General features: G+C 41.7%; 2 protein-coding genes across 4 annotated transcripts in view; one reads left to right on the top strand and one right to left on the bottom strand.

The window, feature by feature from the left end:
- lamb2l (laminin, beta 2-like) overlaps positions 1–17,970 on the top strand; it is a 40,348-nt gene extending 22,378 nt beyond the window's left edge. For both annotated transcript variants that reach the window (XM_089014151.1, XM_089014142.1), the window contains exons 15-35: positions 2,315–2,455; positions 3,127–3,288; positions 3,414–3,535; positions 6,180–6,300; positions 7,295–7,487; positions 7,586–7,729; positions 8,334–8,565; positions 8,651–8,814; positions 8,916–9,140; positions 10,230–10,444; positions 10,524–10,620; positions 10,942–11,314; positions 12,037–12,221; positions 13,146–13,393; positions 13,572–13,787; positions 13,871–14,015; positions 14,569–14,776; positions 15,947–16,088; positions 16,166–16,342; positions 16,917–17,082; positions 17,349–17,970. In XM_089014151.1, the coding sequence (XP_088870277.1) occupies positions 2,315–2,455; positions 3,127–3,288; positions 3,414–3,535; positions 6,180–6,300; positions 7,295–7,487; positions 7,586–7,729; positions 8,334–8,565; positions 8,651–8,814; positions 8,916–9,140; positions 10,230–10,444; positions 10,524–10,620; positions 10,942–11,314; positions 12,037–12,221; positions 13,146–13,393; positions 13,572–13,787; positions 13,871–14,015; positions 14,569–14,776; positions 15,947–16,088; positions 16,166–16,342; positions 16,917–17,082; positions 17,349–17,485 (3,813 nt within the window). In that variant the 3' untranslated portion in view covers positions 17,486–17,970. The remainder of the gene's footprint in view (positions 1–2,314; positions 2,456–3,126; positions 3,289–3,413; positions 3,536–6,179; positions 6,301–7,294; positions 7,488–7,585; positions 7,730–8,333; positions 8,566–8,650; positions 8,815–8,915; positions 9,141–10,229; positions 10,445–10,523; positions 10,621–10,941; positions 11,315–12,036; positions 12,222–13,145; positions 13,394–13,571; positions 13,788–13,870; positions 14,016–14,568; positions 14,777–15,946; positions 16,089–16,165; positions 16,343–16,916; positions 17,083–17,348) is intronic.
- LOC148904101 (uncharacterized) lies at positions 17,527–19,997 on the bottom strand. Of its 2 annotated transcripts, XM_089014192.1 has the most exons (4): positions 19,443–19,997; positions 18,536–18,678; positions 18,263–18,409; positions 17,527–18,181 (listed from the first exon to the last, which is right to left on the bottom strand). In XM_089014192.1, the coding sequence occupies exons 1-4, from the start codon at positions 19,457–19,459 to the stop codon at positions 18,045–18,047; spliced, it is 444 nt and encodes a 147-aa protein (XP_088870318.1). In that variant the 5' UTR covers positions 19,460–19,997; the 3' UTR covers positions 17,527–18,044. The 2 variants fall into 2 exon arrangements, with proteins under 2 accessions (XP_088870318.1, XP_088870311.1); XM_089014185.1 differs by lacking the exon at positions 19,443–19,997 and having other exon boundaries at positions 18,263–18,466.
- Positions 19,998–20,081: the final 84 nt, after the last annotated feature.

The raw sequence follows: 20,081 nt of genomic DNA, 5'->3' as shown, positions 1-20,081 counted from the left end.
TTTACGATAGCATCACTGTAATACACAGATAAAAGTCCCGCATGATTATGACTACGACGGGCAAACATGTTTTGACTCCACCAAGGATGTCTTTAGCCTGATTTACCCCGCAGGCCCACTGCTCAATTCCAGTTCAATAAAAGTCATAAATCTCACAGGACAATAAACCTAAATCACACACCAATAAATCCACAAGTGTTAACAACAGGCGGTGACAAAATGTAAGGTTGTTCATTTTATTTTACTTGCTAATTGAGGGTAAAAGCCACCCCACATTACCCCACTGACCACATTTGTAATTATACAGCTTGTTCAATTATTGTCAACTCTAACATAGTGTCACGGTTTGCAAGGTAGTGATGGCAGTTGTGGATCCCAAAAAGCAGGCAGGAGGGAGCATCAGGTTGTATTTGAGAAATTGTATAAAAATAAAGTCAACAGGAACAAAATCTAAAACGTTAAAATCATTTGAATAGAAAAATACAAAGTATCAATGGAAAAAAACAAGAGTAAAAGTCTGCCAAGATGAAAGAAACACATGCACAGCATACAATTGCATACGATGACCCGACGCCGAATGGTCGTGCCGGGAGTCCTTTTGACTGCCACTGATTGGAACGACCAGCACCTGGGAGGCTGCAGGCAGGGCTGACAGCGCTACCCGTTGGTCGCCAACGCAACAGTCTGCCACTGATCGGGACGACCAGCACCTGTGCAGGTGCAGGCGAGGCAGACAGCGCCACCCGTTTGTCGCCAACCAGATCGCGTCACATAGCATATATAGACCAGGTTCATTCATGTTATTACTGTACTTAAGATTCACAGCTGTTGTCTTTTCTATTTAAATTAAAAAAACAAATTATGGGTGTTTTTTATGTTGCTTGCACCTACCACATTGAGGGCAAACTACGTCTCCTAACGGTTGATTTGTGTCTATTGTGAAAAAGTCAAAGAAAAACTAAAGCGTACTGATAATTAATCTTTTGATGCTCACCCATGCGATTAACTGACTTTATGCCAGATCAAAATTCACATTTTTTTTTTCATTTTGGAGTACCTTATCCTAAAGATTTTTGTTAAAATTTGAGTTGATAATGTGATGGGATGAAATAGTTTGAACCGTCAACATTCTATCCTCTTCTCTTTCCACCTCCCCGTAATCTGACATTCTCATCCCATTTAATCAGTCTGTTTCCTCTCCCCTCATCAATTTACCCACTCCACTCGTTCCACTTCCAAGTTCAGCCCCGTGGGCAAGCTCAGACAGACCCCTTTTCATCCACAACATTCCCAGGAATGTGTCAAAAGGCAAGTGCTGACTTCAGATTGTCAAAGAGGTAGCAATGCAGAACACAAAATATGAGGGGACATGCCTCAAAGGCCTGATCTTCTGGCGGATGCTTGGAGGTAATCATCGTGTGTTCTGATCTTAAAGGACCACCGACACCACTTTTGTTTCCTAACTGACATCAGAAAAACGTTTTATAGCAACTAAAATACCCAAAACACACAGGCTGATATTTTTAGTCAAATGAAAAACACCAGTAAAAATGACTTAACGTGTCCCAAAACAACTTCAAAATGATACCGGAAATGGCCAGTTTCAGAAGGTCCCGCCCCCTTGTTCGTGGTGTCACGCCAAGACGTCTTGCCTTGGTCGAGAAGCAAAACAATGGTTTCAGATTTCTTGTTACTCATCCAGTTATGAATATGATTCAAATAGTTCTGAAGAGGAAAGCATACATGTTTGCAATCGTCTTTATGTGTCATTTTGATGCATCTGGAGATATTTGTAGTGACAAAATCTTCAGTAGTATCCAAAAAAAGGCAGAAGATGGCGACAAAGCTCAGTGGATTTTGTCACCTGGGGAGTTTTGTCAGCAAATATCAAATAGTAGTCTTGGTGCAACACACAATCCACCATCGTGTTGTTTATGTGTTTTCCTTCTAATTTCGCCATCAAGACGGATCGGATTTATTATGTATCATTTTACTTATGGTTTTATTGTATGTATGTGAGGATAGCCGACGATCTCCCGTGCCAATAAAAGCAGTTCCTTTCATTGACTTTGAAATCAGTGCTCGAAAGGTGCACAGTCTTTGGCATTGCCGAAAGGGAAATAGACTCGTCGGACTCTATGTAGAAGATGAAAGCACCCAAGATATGTTCAGCAGGAAATGAAAACAGATCCCCACAGGTGGATGATGAAAAGTTGGCATGAATATTGAGCTTTGCTTGGGACTTACACGGTATCTTTTGTGTGTCTAAAAGTAATTTTTTCATTCATTCATTCAAAATAAACTTTTCTCCTAGGGAAAAGTCCGACCTCAGGCCGAAACAGACTGCGTTCAGCACCTCAGCAACCAGCTGAGAAGACACAGACGTCACCAGCGCATTGCCAACCCACAACAACATCGCGCGGCACTGAGGCGAATCCGACAGCTTCAGCAGACAGTATGACATCATCTTTCATTCGCGCCAAAGGATCAGAAAAGCAGTGGTTGCCCTTCATTCCTTTCTTTCCTAAGAGAGCCCGTAGATTCAAGAACCGTTGTGTTTTGACAGCGGGTGGCACATATCAAGTTTGTTTCAGTTCAGAGGTCCTTGATAACTTTACGCGACAAGGTCCCGTGCACACTGTACCAAGTCGTATGCTAAAAACAGAAAACAGCTCTGTACAGTTACATCTTTTTATCATTTCAGAATCAGAATCATCTTTATTGGCCAAGTATGTTGAACACACAAGGGATTTGTCTTTGGTAGAACATGCTGCACTAGTATCATCATCAAAAAAGACATGACAAATAAGTATAGAGGACACAAAAAAAGCTAATCCAATCTAATCTGATTTGATCTAATCTAATCGAACCTAACCTCACTTTACCTATTCTAATCTAATTCCTTCATGTAAATGGTACTTCTCAGGAACAACTGAAACAATGTCCAATGTATCAAGCAGACCTAAAGTGACCAGTGGTAGAATAAAATATGCTCACAGTTGTACAGTTGGTGTTAAAAAATGACATTTTGTCACAGTTTTAAATGAAAGAATTCCATGATCATACATTGAAATTGTCCACAAGATCGGCAACATACTCAAGAGGGTATTTTTCTTTCTTTCTCAGCCGGATGTGAGGACTGTTGATAGAGAGCTCACCCTAAGTCACCCTGTGACTTGGACCGGACCTGGTTTCGCTCGGGTCAAAGATGGCGCTGGCCTCGTTTTTACGATTGACAACATTCCCTACGCCATGGAGTATGATATCATGATTCGTTATGAACCTGAGGTATGGTATCACGCCCAACTTCATTTTGTCCTTTTTAAAACTCAACATGGAACTCATTTGGATGGATTTTAACAACTCCCTGACTTTTCCCTGCTTGTGTTTGTGTGTTCATGTGTGTGTTTTAGTCCACAGAGGACTGGGAGGCTATCGTTAGTATATCATCTGTCAACCTGCCTTCCAGTCTTCGCTGTGGAAACCTTCTACCAACCGAGCAGCTCTACACGGTCACCTTGCCGCATCGCAGCAGGTACCTAAACACTCTGTAGCGTACCTGTCAACCTTGGCTAATAGCTGCCCTTAGAAATGATTACATTTCCCGTATAAAACTTGTAGTACGTCGTACATTATTTGAAATGATGAAAAAAAAAAACGCTAACACGGGCGGAAATGCAGATTATAAAAGTGACTTTCATAATCGACCGTACGCAGCGATAAAAAATATATATACATATGATCGCGTATTACTTTTTCTCCACTTCGTCTGTGTAAGCGCTCAGTCATAAAGGAGTGGTCCATCGATGAAAAGGTTTCTTCAGCCGTCATCTGTCCTTCTTTGAAGGTGTCGGACGTTTCGCTTCTTATCCAAGAAGCTTTGTCGGCAAACTAAAGTCTTACTGGTAGTATAGGCCTTATGTATGTATATATATATATATATATATATATATATATATATATATATATATATATATATATATATATATATATATATATATATATATATATATATGTATATGTATATGTATATATATATATATATATATATATATATATATATATATATATATATATATATATATATGAATCAGAATCAGGTATTCTGATATATATATATATATATATATATATATATATATCTCCCTACTGTCCAGCGGTGCCGGACTCTGCTATGATAGGTCCCTGCTCTCAGGTTAGGGGGAGCAGAGGACTACTCCTTGCGGGTCCACTGATTGTTCCTATTGTCTTGACTAACGACTGGCCTGATTACCCTATTTGCTCTGGTATCACCTCACCACAGCATAACTAATCCTATGTTGCCTAAACAGTCTATTGTACGAACGATCCAAATTGAACCTCACCCCACCATATCGGTTTAGTGAAGGATTTAGCTGTTTTATGAAAATGGCTTCTTTTACTCCCCTTTCAAACCATCTATGTTTTTTCGCTAAGATTTTAACCTCATTGTCGTCAAATGAGTGGTTGCTAGCTTTTAGGTGCATATGTACTGTCGATAGAGGCCCACTAGTATTATCCCTGCGATTTTGATAGTCTTTTTTTGAGAATTTGTTTAGTCTTCCCAATGTATTGCTCTTTACAATTTTCATTCTTACAATGTATTGAATAAACTACATTACTTTGTTCTTTTGGATGCACTAATTTTTGACTTAAAGTGTTTATCGGTTTAAAATAAGTAGGAATTTTGCTCCACTTATTAATGATTGCAAATCCCCTTATTAAGTGATAATAAACCATTAAAAACACAACCCGGCACATAATTATTTACTTATAGCAAGAATAAAAACAGAGATAGAATAGAATCGTTGCTACCAGTGACCGAGACAATCCAGATTGGAGCCGAAATAAAAAGACAATATCGGTCTTAATAAAATCTTTTTTTTTTTTATTGTATAAAAGTTGTTAAAAACAGGTACGGTTACAGGTATGCTGTAGTTTTAGTCATCATGTAGTTCGACTTCCACAGTCTGCCTAACCTGTGTGGAAGTAAAAGTAACTGCACACTGGCAGCAATTTCTAATGGAAGCACAGAAACTGTTGCATGGTGGCATTGTTGTCACTTCAACCTGCCCTGGCCTGCTGGACTGTGTTGAGTCAAAAATCCCGTATTTGTAATCTTACCTCACTGTATCCTGTGTTCCATTTACTATTCATTCGCTGATAGCGGGGCAAACATACCAGAGACCGGTGCAATAAGAGGTGAAGAAAGCTTTGTTTGATGAAGCTTAAAAAGCGGGAAGTGGTGAAGACCGAGAACAGTACAAAAGCCTTTATTTCGGGAAATACAAGATGAAACTGTCAGAGATGTTCGATCGGACATCTGTGGATGAAGGCTCGGACCCAGAAAGATTGTCCTTTACTGGCAGCAGGAGACGTAGCTGAATATTGCAGCCCTCTGCCAAGCTATTTATTGAGAGTATATGCAAATTTAAGTGATACATTAGTAAAACATCGTTTTCTTGATTAAAATACCACGTCCTTGGGCGTTCTAAGCGTGAACAACTGTAAGCAATAAAACATTGTCTTTTCCATGAACTTATACATTTGTAACCTGGCTCATGAGCTCCTCCTGTAAAGGAGTTTCAAGACGTAAAATGCTTCGGTGATAAAGAGTTTCCCAAGTCCTAAATTCTGTCCAAATCCAGATCTCCTAGATGAAGATGACAATTTTTTTATTAAAATATAAGTGAGAAGCCCAACTTGATTCGTTTTTACATTCTAAACAGCCCTTTAAGCGACGTTATTCATTTGGAACTAAGAGACCAGCCAACGCCTGGATCGAAATGTTGCAGTGTTGTTTTTCCAACATACAGTACTAATTAGCACAGTGACTTCAAAACCACAAAGAGAAAGCGAGAAGGTTAGCGGCTGTGAAGAGGCCAACGATGCCATTGAGCCAAGTTTGTTTGTATATAAGTATCATTTTAGCCTTTGTTTATGCTTTCCAGCTTTGTGGGAACACTTTCTGTGACCGAGCATTCTATTTTACGTCTAATTTTAATGTGGTATGAAATATGATAGCAATTTCAGCAGAGCTAGCATATAGTCTCACAATTGAAGTTCCAGGACAATTTGAACATTCTAAAAACACTCTTTAGGCTTCCCTAAAGAATGGAACTGGTTAGGAGAGCAACCAACTTGATATAATTGTCTTCCAGATACATCCAGATGCAGAAGCCATTCTGTTTTGAGCCAAATAATCGCTACGTGGTTGCCATTCGCTTCCAACGCCACGGAAAGACGCACAGACATCTCACTGCATTCATTCTGATTGATTCGGTGAGTCAATGCAGCAACCACAACTTACATCCATGCAGTATGTATACGTCTTTATGTAGCTTGATCACTATTCAGCCTTTTAACTGATTTTTATTATAGAAAATTTTGCTGTGTTAGGAACGGAAAAAAAAAGCTGTGAGAACTGCCCAAGTCCAATTTTTTTTTACCTGTTTTCAGTTTAGTACCACGATATGCCTCAACATGCCAGACTTTTGCTCTTATTTGGTTACCTGTTGGAGTAGAAAGTCTTCTTCTTTTCAGTTCCTAAGTGACGTTAAATGATTCTTTAGGTCCCATTTCTTGAAAGCGAGACCAAGCAATATGGTATATTTTTAAAATTTGATATGAATAAATGTGGATGATTTAAAGCATTGTGATAGTAGGTAAAACTATATAAGCTACAGAAAAAAAGATTTGTCTCTATATCGTGAATATTTATTTATCATTAAAGGTTCAGGAAGGATTTCCCTGCATTGAATGGGTCTTTACGATACGCTTAAAGGACAACTGACACCTCCGGACAAGTTGTGTCCATAATTTGTAAAATGGCTTCCAATGACTTCTACTGAGCGTATTTGACAAAGATTCCACCGCATATAGCTATAGTTTACGTTTTAAGACTCACACTGAATATTCAGGAAGTCTTGTTTTTGAGTTGGTGACGAGTCCTGACATCACGTCACGACAGGAACGTCGTTTGGACACTTTCAGTCATTTTTATTGGTGTTTTTCATTTGACTACAAATATCAGCCTGCATGTTTTGGGTATTTTAGGATGCTATAAAACGTTTTTCTGGTGTCAGTTAGGAAACAAAAAAAAAAACGGTGTCGGTTGTCCTTTAAATGTTGTTGTAAAAAAATCAGACCATAGTTCCTCCTCATGTATGTAAAGAAAGAACATTAACTGTGAGTAGTTCACTTTCATTAAATAAATAACTCATACTGCAGTGATATCATTTAATTTAGCCTCTTCTCTTTTCTTCCTCTTGGGCAGTTGGTTGTGATCCCCAATTATACCGAGCTTCCTGGTTTCCAAGGCAATGAGATTGAAGGAGAGTTGCGGCGTGAGGAGATGATTCACTACATGTGCCTGGATTCCTTTTTGATTACGCCGATGCCCACCTTGGCTGACGTGTGCTCCAAGCTCATCTGCAGTATTTCCGCTCTCATTCATGGCGGCGCACTGCGTGAGTCCTCCAAACAGTCACGCTTCTGCTTCTTTATACCTGTATGTGTATCTCCTTTGCGTTTTAGCCAATAATGCTCTCCTTTTTGTGACATCCAGCCTGTGAGTGTGATCCTCAAGGCTCCCTCTCGAGCGAATGCGAAGGGGTCGGAGGACAATGCCGCTGTAAGCCCAACGTGACGGGCCGACGCTGTGATCGGTGTGCTCCGAGAACTTATGGCTTTGGAGTGAGTGGTTGTACCGGTGAGTCACAATCATGTACACATGTGTAGTCCGCATTTAAATTAGGTTGCAAGAAAGATAAATACAAGGTCAATCAAGCCTAATTCAGTACTGTTCTTAACCTGCTCATACTGCAGAAGCCTGGAAAATAAAATTAAAAATGAATAGTGCGCCGTATTTTGTCACGGTTTGCAAGGTGGTGATGGCGGTTGTGGATCACAAAATAAGCAGGCAGGAGGGAGCAGGAGGTTGTATTTGACAAATTGTATTCAAATAAAGTCAACAGGAACAAAATCTAAAACATCAAAATCATCTGAACAGAAAAATAGAAAGTATCAAAGAAAAGCCAAGAGTAAAAGTCTGCCAAGATGAAACAAACACATGCACAGCATACAATGCAATGACCCGACACCAAATGACCGTGCCGGGAGTCCTTTTGACCGCCACTGATTGGAACGACCAGCACCTGCGCGGCTGCAGGCAGGGCCGACAGCGCCACCCGTTGGTCGCCAACCAGATCATGACATATTTTTTGGGTCGTAAAATGCTCTGGAGTTGTTTCACTCAAAAAGGAAAAACATCGATTCAATTTTCATCAATGTTTCAAAAATGTTGTTATTTTCAGCCTGTGACTGTCATTCCGAGGGTTCACTAAGCCACCAGTGTGACCCCATTACCGGCCAGTGTCAATGCCGCGACGGAGCAACTGGGCGCCAATGCTCAGACTGCCAATCTGGTCAGTGGGGCTTCCCAAACTGCGCCCCCTGTCAGTGTAACGGCCATGCGGACACCTGCGACTCCCAAACTGGCGAGTGTCTAGAATGCAGAGACTACACAGTGGGTCATCTCTGCGAACGGTAAGTGACATTTTGCCATTGTTGACATAGTTTTCACAGCGATGATAAATTCAATGGTTTCACTCACTTCACTATTTTGGCACAGGTGTCAGGACGGATTCTTTGGAAACCCAGTCCTCGGCTCAGGGGATCACTGTCGCCCCTGCTCCTGCCCCGGTAAACCTGGTTCGGACCACTTTAACGGCCACTCCTGCCAAGCTGACCACTCTTCAAACCTCATTATGTGTAACTGCATCGAAGGCTTTGCTGGTAAGATATCACACTGGAGTGGCTACAACTTGTCCGAAGGTGTCGGTTGTCCTCGAATGTTTGTTAGTGTTTTTTATTTTATTTCATCTTTTCCAACCTAGGTCCTCGCTGTGACCAGTGCGCCCCTGGTTACTATGGCGACCCACAGCAAACTGGTGGCCAGTGCCTTCCATGCGAGTGCAGTGGCAACATTGACACTCTGGACCCTGAGTCATGTGACCTGAGGACGGGTCAATGCCTCAAGTGCCTGTACCACACAGACGGTCCATCTTGTGCCCAATGTCAACAAGGTTACTATGGAAATGCTTTGGCCCAAGACTGTAGACGTGAGTCACTTGAATCGCATTTAGATTTTATTTTAGAATTAGAATCAGAAAGCTTTTAATAGTCCCGCAATGGGGAAGTTTGCATTTGGTAAAGTGACGCTGGAGACTGACTTCATTCAATCTGTGTCTGATTCTTCTCTTTTGATTGAATGATGTATTTGTGTGCATGTTAGAGACATGTTTATACCAACAATTTTATGGTATTTGAATTTTGAGGCTGTCAGTTACCGTGTTTAAAGGACAGCCGACACCTTTTTTTTTTGTTTTCTAACTGACATGAGAAATACGTTTTATGGCATCTAAAATACCCAAAACACGCAGTATCATATTTTTTGTCAAATGCAAAACACCAATAAAAATGACTTAAAGTGCCCCAAAACTACTTCAAAATGACCTCGGAGATGCAGAGTTTCAGAAGGTCGCGCCCCCTTGTTTGTGACGTCACGCCAGTACGCCGTGCATTGCTCTAGAATCAAAACAATGGCTTCAGATTCGGAGAAGATGCTTTCTTGTTACTCATCCAGTTATGAATATGATTCAAATAGTTCCGAAGAGGAAAGCATAAATGTTTGCAATCGATTAAAGAAGTACTTCCGTATCAATTGAGCCGTTAGGACTCCAATGTAGCGTCACAGAAAATGCACAAGATAGCGCCCAAGCTTCGTTGGAAATGGGCTGATTTGTCTGCTGGGAATTTGTGTCAACTAGTATCAAATAGTAGTCTTGGTGCAACACACAATGATTCACCATGGCGTTATTTATGTGTTTTCCTTCTAATTTCGCCATCAACACGGATCAACAAGATGTTTTCAGACGAAAAAAGTACCCAAAATGCATTGTCTGTCACTTTCTGGGTCAGGGGCGTTCCTTCTGTGACGTGACGTCAGGACTCTTCACCAACTCAAAAACAAGAATATTCAGCGCAAGTCTTAAAACGTAAAATATAGCTGTATGCGGTTGAATCTTTGTCAAATACGCTCAGTAGAAGTCATTTGAAGTGATTTTACAAATTCTGGACACAACTTGTCCGGAGGTGTCGGTTATCCTTTAAGCATCTATCCTTTGATTACAAAATGTTTCTTATCTTAGGCTGCACTTGCGTGACTGCTGGGACTGTCCAATCGACTTGCAGCGATGGACAGTGTGACTGTGATCGTGAGACAGGCTCTTGTCTATGCAAGGAGAATATCTCCGGCCATAACTGTGACCAATGTGCTCCTAACCACTGGAACTATGGCCAGGAACAAGGCTGTGAGCCCTGTAACTGCGATTTGCAACATTCCACAGCACCTCAATGCAATATGGTGAATGCGCAAGACTACTTTACACTGAAAAAGGCTAAAAAATGTTGAGTTGTGAAAGCCGGTTCTTTGTTCTTGACAGTTCAGCGGTCAGTGCCACTGCCGTCCAGGCTTCGGGGGGAAACAGTGCACAGAGTGTGAGCAGCTCCACTGGGGAGACCCACGGATACAGTGTCAAGGTAACTTTTTGAAGACAAGTCATCAGTAAGGCCATTTTGCTTTTTTTAACCTTACAGCTGAAACTGTAACTTGAACTGCAACTTGAAAACAAGACTTCCGGAATTTTCAGCGCGAGTCTTAAAACGTAAAATGTAGCTATATGCGGTTGAATCTTTGTAAAATACACCCAGTAGAAGTCATTTGGGGTGATTTTACAAATTATGGACACAACTTCTCCGCAGGCGTCAGTTGTCCTTTAAAGGAGATATTGACTCTGATGTTTTTTTCGCTCTATGTAATCTCTCACTAAGCAGATTTGTTTTCCTTGTTCCCCACTACAGAGTGTAACTGCCATCCTCAGGGCTCAGAAGTAGCACAATGTGAGCGGACCAGCGGCGCATGCCAGTGCAAGGAGGGCGCAGCAGGGAAACGCTGTGACGAATGCGCCCGCGGCTTCACCGGTGTTTTCCCTGAATGCGTGCGGTGTCATGCCTGTTTCCAATTATGGGACGACGTGGTGTGTCAGCTCAAACGTGACCTGGAGCACATCCAGCACACCGCTAACAAGATCCTGGAAAGTGGCATCACACCTGGAGTCAGCGATGCTCGTATTAAAGAGCTGGAGGAGAAGCTGAAGCAAGTGCAGGATCTGATTGGTCATGAGGACAGTGAGAGAATACACCAACTGCTTGGACAAAGCATTGATGACCTAAGGTGAGCATGATACTCTGTCCGTCATGGAAAAATATTCAATGAACAGTGGATTTAGTTAGCCAGTAAATATCAGTGAATCAGTGAACAGTTGACAGCCACTGAAATGTATTGAAAATCCTTTTTTTAACGAAGAAGAAAAAATGAAACAAATCTTGGTGACATTTTTTTTTAATTGCACACAAATTGCCAAATACAGTAAAGTCTCGTTATATCGATATCGGTTATATCGATAGTACCGCTTATTACGATACTATTTCTATGAACGCAAGGAGAAAATTACATGCGCGCAGGGTCGGATATATCGATAGTCCCGGTTATATCGATATTTTTTCGGACTCCCGTGAATATCGATATAACGAGACTTTACTGTATGTTAATCTAAGGGAATTGAAAGTAATACTGTGAAAATAGAACTGCACCCTGTTCTGCACAACTACAATCCATTCACCCTGGTCAATTGCAAATTTGGTCAACCTTCATCCATCTATTTGCTACAATGATTTTTTTTTTTCTCAAAAAGGCAAAATGTGTAGACGTAGATATTCAAACAAGTCTTTAAAATCAGTTGAATGGGACCCATCTGATTAATCCGATTAAACACTCATTTACAGTATAGCCCTTGAAACAATGGCCGAAATAATTAGTCAAATGGCTAATTGCTTTCTTGTTATGGATGTATTTTAATTTGATGAGTAGGGGTCAATGATAAACGCGCGTTTCAGGGCGGAGATTGCGTTGACCGACGGGCGTCTGATGGGCGTCGTTCAAGAGCTCAACACAACAGCAGAGGATGATGATGCACTGAGAAGAACTCTGAGCGACATGGAGCAAGAGCTGATGAACATAAACACCACAGTTGCTTCTAAACGACAGCAGATAGACGACTACCTCACCTCTGGATTTTCAGGTAGCAAATTCACATCAACTGACACCCAATGAAAGCATTTGTTTTGCCAGAGTGGCCATTTGTCAATGTTGCATTTAAAGGACAACCGACATCACTTTTTTGTTCCCTAACTGACATCAGAAAAACGTTTTATAGCATCTAAAATACCCAAAACACGCAGGCTGATATTTTTAGTCAAATGCAAAACACCAATAAAAATGACTTAAAGTGTCCAAAAAGTACTTCAATTTGAAACCGGAAGTGGCCAGTTTCAGAAGGTCCCGCCCCCTTGTTCGTGGTGTCACGCCAAGACGTCTTGCCCTGCTCGAGAATCAAAACAATGGCCTCACATTCGGAGAACATGCTTTCTTGTTACGCATCCAGTTATGAATATGATTCAAATAGTTCTGACGAGGAAAGCATACATGTTTGCAATCGATTAAAGGATTTATTCCGTGTCATTTTTGAGGGGGGAAATGTAGCACCGAAAAGAGGCAGAAGATGGCGACAAAGCTCCGTGGAAAGCCCCGTGGAAACGGGCTGATTAATTCCTCACAATTTATATCAAATAGATGCTCGGTGCCACACACAAGGATTCACCATCACGTTATTTATGTGTTTTCCTTCTAAATTCGCCATCAAGACGAAGTTTTCAGACCAAACAAAGTACCGCAAAATGCATTGAGGTGATGCAAGGTATGTCCTTTCTCGCTCAGGGGCGTTCCTTCAGTGACGTAGGGTGAGGATTCGTCACCAACTCAAAAACAAGACTTCCTGAATATTCAGCGCGAGTCTTAAAACGTAAAATCTAGCTATATGCGGTGGAATCTTTGTAAAATACGCTCAGTAGAAGTCATTTGAAGCCATTTTACAAATTATGGACACAACTTGTCCGGAGACGTCGGTTGTCCTTTAATACCCATACCACCATATGTGTCATGACAGAGCAGGTCAAAAAAGTGGAGAAGTACTATCAAGAATCAATCGAGGCGGAGGAGAAATGCAACTCGTCGGTGTCTGGTCCCCTCAGTCCCATAGAACAGTCCAAACAAAGTCGCTCCCTCACTGAAAACATGCTGAATAGCACGGAAGACAAGCTCCTCCACGCCATGGCAACGCAGAATAAATCGATAGGAGAACTGCAAGAAAAAGCCCACGAGTTGGATCACAAGGTCCATCACCTCAGTAACCAGGTAGGAGATGGATTCTTTTTGGGGCCACTCACAATTTTTGTGTTTTGCAGACGACGTTTACATTTCTACAATTGAATTCTTAGCTCTCATCAAAACAATTTTATCTATCGTCATGTGGTTAAAAACTACATTTAGCTTCCATCGGTGGATCAACAACTTCAAGCATTTTGTCCTCCAGGTGTGTGGCGGCCACGGCAATGCCAGCGTCAATGGCAGCTGCGAAGACAGTCCGTGTGGCGGCGCTGGTTGCCGTGACTACCAGGGCGCCCATGTATGCGGAGGGGAGGGATGCAATGGTACATTGAGCGCTTCTTTAGCTGCGTTGAGTCACGCGAAGAATGCCACCAACGCCCTACAAGCTGCGAATGAGGAACTCCATCATGTGGCTAAAAAGGTAACAAATGTCTTGGTTCATGTTTGTTTTCTTTCATGTTAAATTTTGATGTATTTATGTATTTTTATTGTTTCTATGTGCAGCTCCAGGATATAGAATCTTTGAGCCAAGATGTGAAGAATCAGGCCGTGAACACATTGGAACGAGCCCAGAAAAGCAAAGCCGACTTTGAAAACTCAAACAGGAAGCTCAAAGAGTTCATCAAGAAGATCAAAGATTTCCTCACTGGTATGGTTATTGGATTGGAGTTGCCTTTATTAGTCTCGCACTGGAGAAATTGACATTTCACAGCAGCAGGTTATGTTGAATACCGTATTTTCTGGTGTGTAAGGTGCACCCAAAATCCTTCATTTTCTTCAAAAGATGACCCTGTGCCTTATACGCAGGTGCGCCTTGTATGTGAAGTCATATTGAGCCATAACGGGTCTCGCAACGACTGTCTGAAGCCAGCAACTCCGTTTCGCCTAGTAGAAGAAGTAGTGCGTAAACCCAGGCTCTCTTGTGGCATCTTATAATGTGGTGTGCCTTATATTTGGATAACCATTATATACCATATTATGAAAACTTGTTTTCATTCCTTGGGGGTGCGCCGGAAAGTACAGTACCTTTTTTGGTTTTGAGTTTGATAGTTTAATAGCAGTATTTTTTTATTGAGTGCAGGGAGGGTAGGAAGTTCATTATGTTTACATCGTATTTCAGGATATTATCATTTATCATTTATCATTGATCAAAGATAAATATATAAGAAATCTATTTTTTCCCCTGTATTTTCACTATCTAGAGGAGGGAGCAGATCTGGAGAGCATCGAGAAGGTGGCCCTGCAAGTCTTGTCCATTAGTCTGCCGGTGAACAAAACCACAGTGGACACAATGATCATGCAGATACAGGACAGCCTTTCCAACCTCACCAACATCAACAGCATCATCAGTGATACATCCCAGCACATCAGTCATGCTAAACAACTTTTGGAAAAAGCCAAAGAGGCCAAGTAAGGAGGCTGCTCTTTTTGTCATTGAAGCAACTTATAGATCGGCAGCCATTTTTCTGACATTCTCTGCTCAACAAAAAAAAATAATGGATGAAAAGCATAACAGTTAAAGGACAACCGACACATCCAGACAAGTTGTTTCCATAATTTGTAAAATGGCTTCAGATGACTTCTACTGAGCGTATTTTAAAAAGATTCCACCGCATATAGCTATATTTTGCCTTTTAAGACTCACGCTGAATATTCAGGAAGTCTTGTTTTTGAGTTGGTGACGAGTCCTGACGTCACGTCACGGAAGGAACGCCCCTGACCGAAAAAAGGACACATTGTAGGAGTCCTTCCATCATGTCAATGCATTTTGCTGTACATTGTTTGGTCTGAAAACTTCGTGTTGATGGCGAAATTAGAAGAAAAACACATAAATAACACGATGGTGAATCGTTGTGTGTTGCACCAAGACAACTATTTGATATTCGCTGACACAAATTCCAAGCAGAAAAATCTACCAATTTCCAATGGAGCCCTGGCGCCATCTTCTACACTACATGCTGTCCTTGACGGCTCGAATTGATATGGGAGGACTCCTTTAATCGATTGCAAACATGTATGCTTTCCTCTTCAGAACTATTTGAATCATATTCATAACTGGATGAGTAACCAGAAATCATCTTCTCCGAATGTGAAGCCATTGTTTTGATTCTCGAGCAATGCAAGACGTCTTGGCGTGACGTCACGAACAAGGGGGCGTGACCTTCTGAAACACACCATTTCCTAGGTTATTTTGAAGTAGTTTTGGGAGACTTTAAGTCATTTTTATTGGTGTTTTACATTTGACTAAAAATATCATCCTGCATGTTTTGGGTATTTTAGATGCTATAAAATGTTTTTCTGATGTCAGTTAGGAAACAAAAAAGTGACGTCGGTTGTCCTTTAAGTATTTCTTTGAGTATTCAAACATGCTAAAGTGAAATATTGATGTGTCCTTAGTTTGCACTTGCTATTGCAGCTTAACACAGTCAGATCCAATGATGCGCGACGACATCAGCTACAATTACCCAGTTTTTTGCGGCTAATACTCATCCATCCCTGTGCACTGCGTGTTTTTCCGGTTACTGCAAGAACTACATCCGCATATGCTCATGCAGCAACAAAATATTGTACACTTTGCAGGAGTCGAGCCGAAGTTGTGAAAGATGCAACCAATGCTACAAAGGCTGCCTTGGACATGTCTGAGATGGCGATCGAAAAAGCAAGCAGCGCCCTTAATGAGACTTTGGACAACCTGAGTGGCACCAGGAGCATCATTTCTGAGGTGCGGCACATTGTATCGTCGAAACATCTTTTTTTTGTTCATGTTCATAAAATATTTGCGTCTACCTGAATTTGCAGGTGGATGAGAGGTTAACACAGCTGGAGAACAAACAAACTGAGGTCATGATGCGCCTAAACAACCTCTCCACAAACATTGAAGCACTGAGAAACAAAACGGAGCTGAACAATGAGATAGCAAAGGGTGCTATCGCTTTAGCTGAAAACGCCACACTGCAAGCCGTGTCGCTTGGGCAGGTAGGAACGGCCATCAGGAATCCATTTGTCTTTTTTTTTCTGATGAAAAAAGAGAGTCGAAGGGTTCTTATGCTGCATTCAATGATTTATGTAATCCCAAAACTCAATATTCTGTGGGTCCTGGAATTTGATTGAAAATGACAAAAACCTCGGCACTGGAGTGGACACATAATTGCACATCTTCTGGCAGTGAATGAATTAATGGACAACCGACGCCTCCGGCCGGACAACTTGTCTCCATAATTTGTAAAATCACTTCAAATGACTTCTTCTGAGCGTATTTTACAAAGATTCCACCGAATATAGCTAGATTTTACGTTTTAAGACTCATCCTGAATATTCCAAAAGTCTTGTTTTTGAGTTGGTGACGATGCCTGACGTGACGTCACTGAAGGAACGCCCCTGACCGAGAAAGTGACACACAATGCATTTTGGGTATTTTGTTTGGTCTGAAAACTTCGTGTTGATTTGTGTTGATGCCGAAATTAGAAGGTGGATTAGAATTAGAATGGTCTCTGTTTCGTCGTGCCATGCACGTGATACTCCGCAAAGTCCAACTAATATTTGCTTTCAGAGCCTCAACGACACCGAGAGGCGCTACCGTGAGCTTCGAGAGAAGGTTGATTCTCTCGGCAGCGGCTCTCATGGCTTGAACGCCATCAACCAGAAGGCCAGGGAGCTCAAGAGGGAGGCAGAAGAGCTTCTCAACAAAGCCAACATGGGCATGGAGCAGCTTAAAAGTGAGTCCAACTCTGTGGTCCATACTTTTGGTAATACATACATACATACATACATACGGTAATACATACGGTAATACATACGCAATATGACCAATGACTGAATCTGATTATTTTCTTCATTACAATCCTTCTTAGAATTGCGACATAACATGAGTCACACCTGAAAATATTTGACACTTTTTCCACGCACCAGTTTTACTTCAAATTATCCGTAGTTAAGCACCATTTCCAGCATTCGCAGTCCACTGCTCGTGTTGCGTTTGCAGAGTTGGAGAAGAAGTTCAAGAACAACGAGCAGCGGATGCAGCAGCAGCGCACGGAGCTGGACGAACTGAAGGACAACGCCACTTTGGTGCGGGACGTCATTCGCGACCAAGTGCAGAAGTATGGCAGCTGCTCGTGAGGGCATTGGTCATTCCCAATCTGACTTTAGCTGCCTCAGTCGCCATTACGGTGGTAATGCTTGTCTGACTGACTCCATTCCATCCTCGTGACAGGTAATCAAATGTCCATGTACTGTATCACGTTGAGACGGCAGGATAGTAACACTATCCTGTGTGGTCCTAATGTCTGAAGCTATCAAAATAAACGGAAACTCACTGGGAAGGATTTTTTGTTGGCGAGGGGGGGGGGTAAATTGGGGGTGAATATCATGACAAATGAAAATATATATCAGTGGATTGTCCCACCTCCCATAAATGATTTTCAACATATATTTTTTACCATAACTTGATGCTATTGTATGTACTGTTAACAAAATATTATACCTGTTAAGGGAGCAAAGTGGAACTGACTGATTTTTTTTTGTCTATCTATTTTATGTTTATTTTTATTTCAAAAGAGTCGCGTTTAAACCAATCTTCAATAAAACATTTCAATGTGTTTGGATGGCAAATATTCCGAAATGGTCATTCTTTACCCTCAGCCCAAATTTTTGTGATGTAACATTTACACATCCTCACTCATGTCCGCCCCCTTGTGGTCGTCACGTTGAGTGTGAGCGCTTGTAATTGTTGGATCAGCACCGACAGTTGAGTGGCTTCAGCTTCTTTTTCCCTCATGGCCTCGATCACCCTCTGCAGTGCTCTGCCTTGTTGTACTTACACGATGGGCAGGACAAATCAATCATGTCAAAAACAAAATATGTCATCATTCACAAAACCAAAAGACAATTTCTCACCCAGGAAGTAGAAAATGAGAACAAGCGTAAGCAGGAGCAGCGTGGCAAGAGCGCAGGCTGTAGCGTATGCTCGCAAAGTATTTGGAATCAATGTGTCCCGTACACGACTCTGCCATTTGCTTCCACCGCTGACACATCTCATGTGGTCTGCGTACGCCGTTCCGTTCATGAAAGGAGGGTAAGCCGGGCGGGGCGGCCTCGGTCCTGTCATCAACTCACTTTTTAGCCCAGACTAGCGTGTTTATCAGTGTGTGTGTGTGTGTTTGTGTGTACCTTTGTTGATGTGTTCAGGATATGTCCGGTGAAGATCATTGATGGAGTCCACAGAATGCAGTTCGATCTCTGTCAGGTCTTTGTCGTTGACCCTGTAGGTCTGAAGAGTTATTTGTGAAGGGCTTTTTGACATTTCACCTAACCTGAAAGGCACAATTCCAAATGAACAGACTGTTGATAGCGACTTGGTCTTCGTAAAGGACAACCGACAAGTTGTGTCCATAACTTGTAAAATGGCTTCAAATGACTTCTACTGAGCGGATTTTACAAAGATTCCACCGCATATAGCTATATTTTACGTCTTAAGACTCGCGCTGAATATTCTGGAAGTCTTGTTTTTGAGTTGGTGACCAGTCCGAACGTGATGTCACTAAAGGAACGCCCCTGACCGTAAAAAAGACGCATTGTAGCAGTCCTTCCATCACGTCAATGCATTTTGCTGTACATGGTTTGGTCTGAAAACTTCGTGTAGCACCAAAAACAGGCAGAAGGTACCGACAAAGCTCTGTGTAAGGAATTAATCAGCCTGTGGAAACGGGCTGATTAATTCCTTACACAGAGCTTTGTCGCCATTTTCTGCCTCTTTTTGGTGCTACATTTCCCACCCCGAGATACCTCAAAATGCCACGGAATGAATTCTTTAATCGATTGCAAACATGTATGCTTTCCTCTTCAGATCTATTTGAATCATATTCATAACTGGATGTGTAACAAGAAAGCATATTCTCCGAATCTGAAGCGATGGGTAGGGACCCATGGATTTAATTTAGTCATGGAACTGATTTTTTTTAAAAATACAGCTCAGCAATGCTTCTTTGCCCAACATTTGCTTATTTTCTGAACCATATGAAAATCAAGAGCGAACCAGTTTTGTCACCTAAAATGATATAACATCATCTTTTCTTACTGATCTTTCTCCATCATGAACAAATTCTCCTGTCCTGAAAGTGCACGTCGTGTCCTGGCAGGTCACTGAGTAGTAGCATAAGCAGACTTGCATTGGAGAGAGGACAAGTCTTTGGATGACTTCATAGCCTGGTCCAGTTCATCCCAGAAAACTGCCTCTGATCTGAGACCTGAAGAAAGACGGTCATGGCTTCTTCATATTCAAGCAAAGTTTCTTTGTGGCCAGTTGCCCGTTGACGAGAGAGAAGCCTTTCCCAAACTGCCTGCTTTAAAATAGCTGGAGATATACAGAGTGATATTATTAGGTAGGCAGGGACGGAGGGGGGTGCTGGTTTGTTGGGAGACACACAGTCACATGAACCTCATACTTCTTATTTTGGTCTTTGGTCTCTCTCTCTCTCTCTCTCTCTCTCTCTCTCTCTCTCTCTCTCTCTCTCTCTCTCTCTCTCTCTCTCTCTCTCTCTCTCTCTCTAAGGACTAATTCCTTACACGGAGCTTTGTCGCCATCTTCTGCCTGTTTTTGGTGCTACACGAAGTTTTCAGACCAAACCATGTAATAGCAAAATGCATTGACGTGATGGAAGGACTGCTACAATGTGTCCTTTTTTCAGTCAGGGGCGTTCCTTCAGTGGCGTATTTA

This window comes from Hippocampus bargibanti, linkage group LG01 (genome assembly GCF_051943395.1).
Source record: "Hippocampus bargibanti isolate YZ-2025 linkage group LG01, ASM5194339v1, whole genome shotgun sequence".
NCBI classification, from domain to species: domain Eukaryota; kingdom Metazoa; phylum Chordata; class Actinopteri; order Syngnathiformes; family Syngnathidae; genus Hippocampus; species Hippocampus bargibanti.
Note: the sequence above shows the minus strand (reverse complement) of the source record. Positions and strands in the feature narration are given on the sequence as shown.

Coding starts and splice junctions, on each gene's coding strand:
- LOC148904101 (XM_089014185.1), bottom strand. CDS start 18,668: ATGTCAAAAAGCCCTTCACAAATAACTCTTCAGACCTACAGGGTCAAC. Junction 18,467..18,535: donor TCCTGAACACATCAACAAAG/GTACACACAAAC, acceptor AGTTGATGACAG/GACCGAGGCCGCCCCGCCCG. Junction 18,182..18,262: donor TCTCATTTTCTACTTCCTGG/GTGAGAAATTGT, acceptor CCATCGTGTAAG/TACAACAAGGCAGAGCACTG.